General features: G+C 38.1%; 1 protein-coding gene across 1 annotated transcript in view; it reads right to left on the bottom strand.

Annotated features, from left to right (window-relative positions):
* Positions 1 to 11,945, bottom strand: part of ASPM (asp (abnormal spindle) homolog, microcephaly associated (Drosophila)) — a 92,919-nt gene that overhangs the window by 72,648 nt on the left and 8,326 nt on the right. The window contains exons 2-3 of the mRNA XM_006834234.1: positions 6,510 to 6,653; positions 4,871 to 6,344 (exon numbers count right to left, since the gene is read on the bottom strand). Coding sequence (XP_006834297.1) covers positions 4,871 to 6,344; positions 6,510 to 6,653 — 1,618 coding nt within the window. The remainder of the gene's footprint in view (positions 1 to 4,870; positions 6,345 to 6,509; positions 6,654 to 11,945) is intronic.

The following is an 11,945-nucleotide window of genomic DNA, read 5'->3' as shown; positions in this document are numbered from 1 at the left end:
TCATTAACAACTTGCAATATGCAGATGATACAACCTTGCTTGCTGAAAGTGAAGAGGACTTAAAACATTTACTGATGAAGATCAAAGAGCACAGCCTATGATACTTTTTACATCTCAACGTAAAGAAAACAAAACCCCTCCCACTGGACCAATAATCAACATTCTTATTCAAGGAAAAAAGATTGAAGTTGTCAAGGACTTCATTCTTCGTGAATCAACTATCAACACTCATGGAAGAAGGAGTCAAGAGATCAGACGACGTATGGTATTAGGCAAATCTACTGCACAAGAACTTTTTAAAGTGTTGAAGAGGATTAAGTTGCGCCTGACTCAAGCCATGGTATTTTCAATAACTTCATCTGCATGCAAAAGCCGGTCAGTGAATTTGGAAGACCGTAGAAGAATTGATGCCTTTGAATTATGGTGTTTGAGGAGAATACTGAAAGTGCCATGGGCTGTCAAAAGAACCAATAGATCTGTTTTGGAGAAGCGCAGCCAGAATGCTCTTTGGAGGCAAAGATGGCCAAACTTCGACTCTCATACTTTGGACATATTTTCAGGAGGGAACAGTTGCTGGAGAAGAAAGAATATCATGATTGGTAGGGTGGAGGGTCAGAGAAAAAGAAGAAGACCCCCAACGAGACTGATTGGCCAGGTGGCAGCATCGATGGACTCAAGTGTGGCAATAGCAGTGAGGTTGGTTCCGGATCAGACATTGTTTCATTCTGCTGTGCTTAAGGTCGCTATGAGTCGGTGTCGACTCAATGGCACTTAAAAACAACAAGTGTTAAAAAATCAGACAGGATCAACTTAAATTTAGAGAAAGGGTGGGAGAGAAATTAAGAAGAATGCCAAGGTGTTTTGCCTGAGTAATAAGGGAGTGAGAGAGGCAGGTATCATTTACTGAAATGGGAGGATGAAGAAGCAGGACCAGGTGTGTGTGAAGTAGAAGCATGATATCTGGGATATAGTTTTAGATACATTAAGAAAAGATGATCGTTAGGAAGCCAAGTTGAAATGCTGAGTGGACAACTGAACACAAGGGTCTATAAATTAGAGGTTCATGCTGAAGATATAAATTTAGGAGTCCTTCCATGTTAAGAAAATGTTTTCAACAGAGTAGTCAGGAACTGACGGAAGTGCATTCAACAAATAAAGAAAAAACAGAAATGAATAGTGGGTGATGTGTTGAATGTGAACGGCAAGGTCAGCAGTTCAAGAACACCAGTTGCTTCGAGGGAGAAAGAGGCTTTCTGCACCAGTAAATATTTATAGCCTCAGAAACCTTACACAGGGTCACTATAACTCTGAACTGGCTACATGGACAAAGCAACAACAGCAATAGAAGAGTAAGTCAAAAAGTATTGCTACATAATCACAAACAACTTTATTAAGCAAAAATAACAAAACGTAAAGCTATTTTTAAAAAACATTTCCTCCATTTAGGTCTATACTCTTCTAAAGGCAGTAAACCATCCATCACTCTAACCATTACTGAACAAACTCTGCTTTTTGATTTATACCATGGCAAACGGCAGTTTGGGCATCCTCAAGGGAATCATATTCTTTTAAGCACTCATTTTAAACAATGTTTGAGTTTGGAGAACAAAGTCTAAAGGGCTAAGATTAGGGCTATAGAATGGACAGAATAAGGTTTCCTCATAAAATTCTCATATGGCAACCCTTTGTTGACTGGGTTGAGTTGTGGCTGAAGGTTATCAACATAAGTTTCTATTTGTTTTAAAATAAAATAATAATAGCATATTTGTATGGTTATCAGAAATGACCCAAAAAGGAGTAAAAAATAGAAGCTATAAGACAAGACTATGGTTAAAGTAGTATCCTTGAGTAGAACGGTATGGGATCTGGCATACAAGTAGACAGACTGGCCTTATTTAGGGGCAGAGACATTTCGTAACATCTTAAGAGGAAAAGAAAATTACATGGGTGACAAAACAGGTAGCGTGGTAGAGGTTATGGCAGTGTGTGAAAGCTCTCTTCATTAAGAACTTAAACTTCCTTGATGAAACAAAAAGCAGATCATCAGGTTAGATGAAGGTCAGAACACTGGCTTTGGAGCCAAACTGCCTGGGTTTGAAACTCAGATTTATCGCTTACTACTTGTGCAGCCTTCTCTAAGTTATCCAACTTCTCAATGCATCAGCTATCTCATTGAGTTTGTAAGATGGCTGTATCAAATGAGGTAACAGTAAAGCAACTCAAAACAAGATCTGACAGTAAAAGTATTCAATGAGGGTTAGCTATTACTATCAACCATGAGGAGGAAGATGTTTGAAACTTCAGGAGCACAGGAATGAGATCGTTTGAAGCAAAGTGATGAAGTCAACAAACCAGGAATATACAGCCAAAATATAAGGGCTTACTCGAGGTTAATGATCATGAATTTAAATACCAATCAGCAAGGTTCAAATATAAAGGAGGCTTTGAATTGGCTTTGGCATTTTCTGAGCAAGTACAACAGAAGGAGAAGAGGGATGAATGGAGTAACTATAATGAATTATGAAATCCAAATTGAGTAAGGAACAGAGGACATGAAGGAAATGAAGGCTCTGGGGAAGAGGAAGTGGTGTTAATGGACAATTGTTGTTGTTAAGTGCCATCGTGTCAGTTCTGACCCATAGCCACCCTGTATAGGGTTTCTGAGAAGCAGCTGTTAAGTTTGAACCACCGACCTTGCAGTTCAAACGGCTTTGCAGTCTGGTGCATTAACCCACAGTGCCACACCATGGACTATAGTTTATGGAAAAAGACAAAATACGCTGGAATTAGATTTCTAGAGGAAAGGCTGGAATCATAGGGTGTCTGGAAATTGAGATGCTTTTAGAACATGACCTGGTTAGAACTAAAAAGCCAGGATACTTACTGGTGGGCTTTCTACCAGAATTCTGAAATCATGAAGAGTAAAGATATTCTACATCCTACTTTGGTGAGTAGACTCTAGGGTCTTAAAGAGCTCATTAGAAGCCATCTAAGATACAGTTATTGGTCTCTCCATGTGCAGAAGAAAGAAGAGTGATGAGAACTGAAGACGCCTAAAATCAATTAGTCCAACAGATTAATGGAACATGTGAGTATCAGTATCCATGACACTGAGATGTGAAGAACTAGATAGTGCCCAGCTACCACTATCAACAACTCTGAAAGGGACCACATTAGAAAGTCCAGGATAGAGTGGGAGAAAATGTGTAACAAAACTCAAAATTATAAAAACAAAAAGACCAGGCTTACTGGGCATGAAGAGATTGGAGGAACCCAAGACTGTAGTAGCCCTCCACCACCCTTCAAGTCTAGCATGGAACTCACACTCCTGGTCCAATTTAAAGTCAAGCAGTAGCTAGGTATACAGGAGGAACAACAACAATAGTAAGGTATGCTCACTATGGAATGATCGAGCAATCATTCAAAATTAAAAGGGCAGCATTTACGTAAGGACAAAGTTGAGAAGGGTCGGGAAGGTGGTGAAATATGAACTACAAGAAGTGGAATAATCTGATGTTGTATGGAAGGGATTTTACTCACTGAGATGAAATAAAATGTATGATTTGTTGAATGTAAGACTGATGATTTTTATCTGTAAACCTCCACTCCATTCATACATACACAAGAGTAGGATAGTAAGACAGTAGTAGTTTTGAAAATGACAACATGAGCTCAATGCAAGTGTAAGTGTGAGTCTGAAAAGATGAACTTCAAGCTAATTTGATGCTGGTTTCCTTTTTATTTGTTTTTAAGGAAGAAAGGAGAAATAAGTCTGAAAGAAGAAATACGAAGCAAGGAGGTTCACTATGCCCCTAAGAGGGGCAGAGTCCTACAACAGAAAATACAACTTGAGAGGGTTGTAATAAAAGCAGTGTCAGAGAGAAATAGGTTTCAGCAAGGTAACAAAGTAAGGGAATGTTTGTTTGAAAAGGAGATGTGATAATGAAAGGCACTGAATCAAAACACAGGAGAGTTCAGGGAGCTGGAGGAAAGTAAAAGAGGATTCAAATTAGGGAATGATCCAAAATATAGGTATATGGTAATTCCTATTAGTTCTAGGATTCTTTTAAACAATGGTAAAGTAATACTTTCCTGCCTAGATTTGATTGCTGTATGAGGTATACTGGATTAAAGAGGCATGGTGGGATTTGTTTTTGAGGCAGACGGTAGTAAAGCTAGGAGTAATGGGATGAAATAGTGAGGTTTTTCCCAGAGGAATGCAGAGATCGGAGGCCCTGTTTTCACTGCTAATTAAGGATGCTGTAGGACTCCTGGTGGTACAGTGGGTTAAGCACTGGGGTGCTAACTGCAAGGTCAGCAGTTAAAATCCACTTGCAGTTCCTCAAGTGAAAGATCAGGCTTTTTGGCCCCATAAAGATTTAGTCTTAGAGAGCCTATGGAGAGTTCTACTCTGTCCAGTAAGATTACCATAAGTCAGAATCAATTTGATGGTAGTAGTTTTAGAGGAGGCTGAGGGCGAATAATGACACTGAAGCACACAAAGGATTCTGGAATCAGGCACTTTACTGTGCCTTCTATCTGGGCCTGCACTAAGAGGAAGAAGCAACTGAAGTGGTTCCCTTAGATATAAAACAAGGGACTATAAAGAAACTCAGTAATCAATATATTTCAATAAAATATATTTTTTCATAACTCAATGTCGAAAATTCTTAACAATTAAATTATTAAATTTTTCAGTAAGGGCAGGGTCATAAACAGTTGAGAATTCAGCCCTAACACTACATTTACCTCAACTTCCACTAGCAAATTGGTACAACATAATACAAATTTATCAACAGATTTATAAAAGAAAAGAAAATCTGCCTTTTAATGGTGTCTTTTCATTGAATTTGTTATAAACAAGACTCACCTGCTTTCTTCCTCACATTTACTTTTGCTTTGTTACTAATATGTTTTGATGTGATGACTCTCTTGGTTTTTTTCGCAGTTGATGTTTTGAATTCCACCGGAGAAAAGTGGATTCTTTTGATATCTTGAACTTCAGTATGTTCTATAACAGCACCTCTCACATTTGCATTTTCTGTATTTCCAGCACTCTTTCTTTTACGAGTCACTAAAGCTGTCGTTGAGGAAGATGGAGCTAATTCGTTTTTGTGATTTTCACACTTATTTATAATTGGATCTATAATTGGAAGGTATGAACTAAAAGAGTCTTTCTCTTTCTGAGCATCTACCATGACTTCTTTAAGTTCACCTACTACACTGTCAAGACAGCGTTTTGCCTTTGGTGTATTACTTTCCGTCTGTTTTCCTCTAGCACAGTGGGACTTCTTTTTAGTAACAGTGGTGGAAAGTATTGGACGTCCCTTAGCTTGTTTATTATATTTGCAACTATAGTCTTTAATAGCAGAAAATTTAGGATGATATTGTTTCGTAAATCTGTAGCAACTTGACTTCACTTCTGCAGCTCTGGGTTGTTCAAAAGTAGTTTGGGGAGACTTTGAATTCTGATATCCATGAGTACATGGCAAAACTTTATTTTCTATCCAAACTTGAGGTCTTGAGGCTTGAAAACTTTCATTCAATAATGGTGATAATTTATTACATGTTTGCTGAGATGTGCATATACATTTTACGTTATCTTTTACAAACTGATTTGGTGATAGAATGGGTTTAATTAACTCTGATTCTAGATCCTGATTTAGTCCATAATTATCATTTACAAAGGAATCTGGACTTAAAATAGTTTGATAAATTTCATGTACAGTTTTTGATTCCAAATGCATAGGCTTTGAATTTTCTTTCATAAATTTATCAGATGAAAGACATGTGATTACTTCCACTTTGTTATTAGCTATTTGGCTATTACGTATAAAGGAGTCTGGACTTAGAAAATTTCCATTGCTTTGTAAAGTTGAACAGTTTGGGATAAGAATAAGTCTATTATTTTCTTCACTTTGGCCATTAGTATTTTTTATGGAGTTGAAAGATGTTTCAGTTATGATTTGTTCATTAAAATTTACATCTTTTGAAATGGGGGAGCCTTCTACTTTCAACAATTCCACATTTTCAGATGCATGAAAAGATGAATAGGATTGACGTATAGAAAGTGACAAACAAGTCTCACTATAGCATTCTTTCAAAGAGGGGCTAATAGGTGATAAGGGTATTCTATTTTCTTCAAGGATTAAAGAATTATTCTCTGTTGGGGAACAGACTTCAGTCACAGCCAAATTTTCACAAGCTTGTAGTGGGCTCCTAACTATGTCAACTTTCTGTGAAACATTAAATGTTTTATTAACATTTTGACTACTTGAAGTCCTTTTGTTATGACTCGAAGAGGTTGAAACAGTCTTCTTATTAATGGTATCCCAAAGACTCCTCTGCAAAGAAAAGCAAAATATATGTAATAAGTGGATAGCTGCTGAATATTATCTCTAAATTAGCAATATAATGCATGTGATTCATTTTACGCTTGTTATCAAAATAATTTTGACAGTATTAAATGTTTTCTTAGAATAAATCATAGAATGAATAGGTGTCATTACCTTTTTCTTTTTCCGCTCTTCTGCGTTTCCTAGCAATATAGCTTGGTGTTTCAGAATATCATTTACAAGAAATATCACAATCTCTCTTACTCGGCCTTCTTTGAATGGTGTCCAGTTAATAGAAATCTCAATTTTTTCTTTAGGCTAGAATCCACAAAAAAAAAAAACCGTTTAAATGACTATGACAATAACAGTAGTACAACCACATGATATAAAACACAGAAAATAGTTATAGTTGTTGCTGTTAAATGCTGTCAAGTTGCTTCTGGCTCATAGTGACCCTGGATAGGGTTCCCGAGGAGCAGCTGGTGCGTTTGAACCACACACAGTCCAGTGCTTATCCGATTGGGCTACACAAAGGCTTCTAGAATTTAGTTGTGAAGTGCCGTCAAGTCGATTCCCACCCATAGCAACCCTGTATGTACAGGGATTCCGAGGAGCAGCTGGTGAGCTTGAACCACCAACCTTGCAGTTCAAACAGCTTTGCAGTCTGGCGCATTAACTCATAGCGCCACACCAGCAATTAGTAATGAAGTAATAATTGTCAATAATTAATTATCTACACCCTAATACCTCTTACCTCTTGGTGTTAAGTCCCACTGTATCAGTTCAAGTTCATAGTGACCTTAGCACAACAAACGAAACACTGCCTAGTCCTGGGCCATCTCAAAATTGTTTCTACACTTAAGCCCATTGCTGCTGCCACTGTGTCAATCCATCTTTTTTTTTTTTTTTGGGGGGGTGTTCCTTTTTTTGCTGATCTTCCCTCCACTTTACCAAATATGATATCCTTCTCCAGGGACTGTGCCATCCTGATAAAATGCCCAACGTATGAGACACGAAGTCTCACCATTCTGACTACTAAGCAACATTCTAATTGTACTTCTTCCAACACAAATCTGTTTGTTCTTTTGGCACTCAATCCATGGCACTTTCAATATCCTTCTCCAACACCATACCTAAAATATATCAATTCTTCTATGCTCCTCCTTATTCAGTGTCCCACTTTCACAGGCATATGAGGCTATTGACGATAGCACTTAACAATTCAAAGATATTTTTCTTACCATATACCCTCATTTCATTATAAGGGGAAATGCCACTATCAATAGTAAGATCCACAACAAAACCAAAAAGTATAGTAAAATTATAACATGGTTAGGTTCCAAACACTAAGTCATTATGCAAATATCAGCATGTAAGACTAGAGAATGGGGACTTCCGGTTGGGGAGTTAGCTGCCGAAACCAGGTAGGGTACATTCTGGGGAGAAGGGAGGGGGATCTCGCAAAGGTAGCGCTCATATCAAACTCCAGAGCTCAGGATCTACCATAAGCTCCAGGGCATCAGTTTCCCACATTCGCAAGTGAAAAAAAATCACAATATTAAGTAAAATATGGGTGACTTAGATTCTGGAGCCTGAACTGCCTCTACGACTACCCCACCCCTAAAGAGTTTAGAGAGTGGGGTTAAAGCCAGCCCGGCTCAGAAAGCAATGCTTTCGGCAAAAAGAAAAGAAAATGCCACAGGAAACTACCCATTTCTCCCTCTCTCTCCCCCGTTCCAACTTAGTATCTCAGCCTGGACATCAGGTGGGACAGCTTTCCCACTGTACAGAGAGAGGGAGCTTGGAGTGAACTTATAAAGTCACCGACGGACCCAAAATTTCCTTGACCGGAACTTCCGGTTCCTACGGCAAGTAACCTAACCAGGGTTCTGAGACAGTGTGTCTGAGCAGGGGCGGGGCACCTCGCCCTTCTCCCACGGAGCAGCTTGGAATTTCCAGCTATTGACCTTGCAACCCACAGCCTCTGTGCTGCCAGAGTTCCCTGTGCAGCACAAACTCAAAGCAATCTATAAAACTCCAGCAGAACAGGACTCAACCATCCCGAGATTTGCACTGAGCATACGCAGATAACTAACCGACCTTCAAAGACAAAAATAGTGGATGATCTTTCGCCCATTCACTCCCCAATATATATCTGCATACCCATATGATAGTGACTAGAGGAGGGGCCTGAGAGAGGGGTCACCACCACCCCATGCTGGAGGCTTCTAATTGCACACACACTGACTGTGTAGCAAGAGACAGTGGAGAACAGCCTCATTTCTGCTCCGAAGTGCTGATTTTTGTCTATGCATTGATATTACTTCTGCTTTTGGTCCTTTTGATCATACATCTTTCATGGAGACAGGAGCTTTTCCTCCCTTCGTTACCTAAGAAGAGGGAGCAATCATGGCCATATATGCAAGCTATAAGCATATCCCATAATATTCCACCACTAAGACAAGACCTAACAACACCTCTTAAACATTACAGGCGATAAGGGAAGGCTATCTCTGGATCACATTCATCAGGAGACACTCAGTAATCAAAAAACCAACGTTTAAGTGTTCACTTAAACTTAATAAAAACATACTGATAATAACAATAATAATAACAAAATAATAATCAGGATGAATAAGAAATAACAAACCTTATCAAAACACGTCCAAAAACAGAAGGGAACAGCTGATGCAAATGAGCAAGAGACAGACAAAGGCTATATAGAGAAGGAAGAGCAGGTTCTGGATATGCCTGAGAGGGAATTCAGAAGAATGATATGGAAACAAATGCAAATGTTCTGAAAAGGGGTGGAGGAAAACAAGAAAGAAATAAGGAAAGTACTACAGGAGCAATCAAATAAGACTGATACAGCATTGGAAACAATTCAAAACCTGCAAAGAGATGTCCAGGTGATGAAATGTAAGATATCAGAAATGGACATTAGGTTGAAAGGGGAAAGGAGCAGATTAGAAGAGATGTAAGCCAGAACTAGCGAGCTGGAAGACAAAGCTCTCAATATTCCTAAGACAGAAGAGCAAGCAGAAAAAAAGGATAAAATAATCTGAAGAGAGTCTAAGATTCATGCTGGATAACATGAAGAGGAATAATGTAAGAATTATTGGCATTCTGGAACAAGAAGAATCAGAGAAGTCCACAGAGGAGATAGTAGAAGAGCTTCTGGAAGAAAATTTCCCTAACATCTTAAAAGATGAGAAGATAAACATTCACGAAGCCCCACATACCCCATGAAGGATAGACCCCAAAAGAAACTCTATAAGACATATAATAATCAAGTTCTCCAAAATCAAAGACAAGGAAAGAATACTAAAAGTGGCTAGGGAGAAGAGAAATATCACTTATAAAGGCACGCAAATTAGATTAAGCTCTGACTGTTCAGAATAAACCATGCAGGCAAGAAGGCAATGGGGAGACATATACAAAGCCCTGCAAGAAAAAAATTGTCAACCAAGAATCATCTATCCAGCAAACCTAGCAATCAAATAAGATGGAGTAATCAAAACTTTCGAGGACAAACATAACCTGAGAGATTTCATCAAAACCAACCCAGCACTTCAAAACATCCTAAAGGAGTTCTGTGGACTGAAAACAAACAAGAACAGACAACAAACAGAGATTGACAGACGTGGCAACACCACCTGAAACTCAGTCAACAGATAGCAGAGTCCAGAACAGAACAAGACCACCACAACTCAAAGAAGCTAGGAGAACAACTGAAGACCAAAAATATATCAATGTCAAAGAAAGTACAATAGCAAAAGAGTCCGAGGTAATGAGGATGCCAGGTAAATCATAGGATACAATGGAGTATCTTAGATGCAGAGAAAAGTTAGTAGACTACAAGGTAACCCTAAAGAAAGCTAATACTTCAGAGGATATCATAAAAATGAATTCCCAAGCACAACAAGTGAATACAGAAACTAAGAAAAAACTGACAAGAAATAACACAAAAAACACAGACACAACACAAGAAGGAATGCAGCACATAAGAACGACCAGCACCATCGAAAAAGTAACATAATAACAGCAATCAATTCATACCTATAGATAATTACATTGAATATCAATGTAATGAATGCACCAGTGAAGAGACATAGTGGCAGAATGGATAAGAAAACAAGACCCATCAATATTCTGCCTGCAAGAGACACACCTTACACACAAAGACAAAAACAGACTAAAAGTTAAAGGATGGGAAAAAAATTTAGCAAGCTAACAGCAACAATAAACAAGCAGGGGTGGCAATAGTAATCTCCGACAAAGTAAACTTCAAGATACAAACCAGCATAAGAGACAAAGAAGGACACTATCTCATGATCAAAGGGTCAATTGAGCAAGACGACATAACCATAATAAATATATATGCTCCCAATGAAAGAGCACCAAGATACATGAAGCAAACCTTACTGGAATTGAAGAAAGAAATAGATAAATCTACAATTATAGTGGGAGATTTTAACACACCACTCTCGAAAATGGACAGAACAACCAGAAAGAAACTAGACAAAGCTACAGAAAAAACTAAACAACACAATCAACCAACATGACCTCATAGATGTATACAGAACATTCAATCCAACAGCAGTACAATACACGTTGTACTTCAGTGTGCATGGAACATTTTCCAGAATTGACCATGTGTTAGGTCACAAAACAAGCCTCCATAAATTTACAAACATCAAAATTCTACAAAGCATCCTCTCAGACCACAATGCTATAAAGCTAGAAATCAGCAATAAGAAGACCAAAACAACAAAGTCGAACACTTGGAAACTGAACAACACCCTGCTGAAAAGCAACTGGGTAAAAGAAGATATTAAACGTGAATTCACAAAGTTCTTAGAAACAAACAAGAATGAAAACAAAATATACCAAAGTCTTTGTGACACGGCAAAAGAAGTTCTGAAAGGGCAATTTATTGCGATAAATGCGCACATCCAAAAAGAAGAAAGATCCAAAATCAACATATTAACACAGCATCTCCAACAATTAGAAGCAGACTAGCAGAGGGAACCTACAGTGACCAAAAGAAAGGATATAATAAAGATAAAAGCAGAAATAAACGAGATGAAAAACAAAAACTATAGAAAGAATCAACAGGACAAGAAGCTGCCTCTTTGAAAGGATTAATAAAATTGACAAATCATTGGCAAAACGAACTAAAAAAGAGGGAGAGGACACAAATAAATTGCTTTAGACACCAAATGGGTGAAGTCGCAACAAAACAAAATGAAATCAAAAGGATAATAACAGAATACTATAAAGAGCTGTACTCCAACAAATTCGAAAATTTAGATGAGATGGATATATTTCTAGAAAAACACAACCTACCTAAACTTATTCAGTCTGAAGTAGAAAACTTGAACAAACCCATAACAAAAGAAGAAATTGATCATGTCATCAAAAGCTTCCAACCGAAAAAGCCCAGGCCCAGATGGCTTCACGGCTGAGTTCTACCAAACATTCAGAGAAGAACTGTCACCAACTCTACATAAATCATTCCAGGACAATAGAAGAGGATGGAAAACTCTCTAATACTTTTTATGAAGCAAGAATAACCCTCATACCAAAACCAGGGAAGGACATCACTAA

The sequence above is a fragment of the Chrysochloris asiatica genome, unplaced genomic scaffold, assembly GCF_000296735.1.
Source record: "Chrysochloris asiatica unplaced genomic scaffold, ChrAsi1.0 scaffold00009, whole genome shotgun sequence".
Taxonomy (NCBI): domain Eukaryota; kingdom Metazoa; phylum Chordata; class Mammalia; order Afrosoricida; family Chrysochloridae; genus Chrysochloris; species Chrysochloris asiatica.
This window is presented reverse-complemented; position numbering and strand designations above follow the sequence as displayed.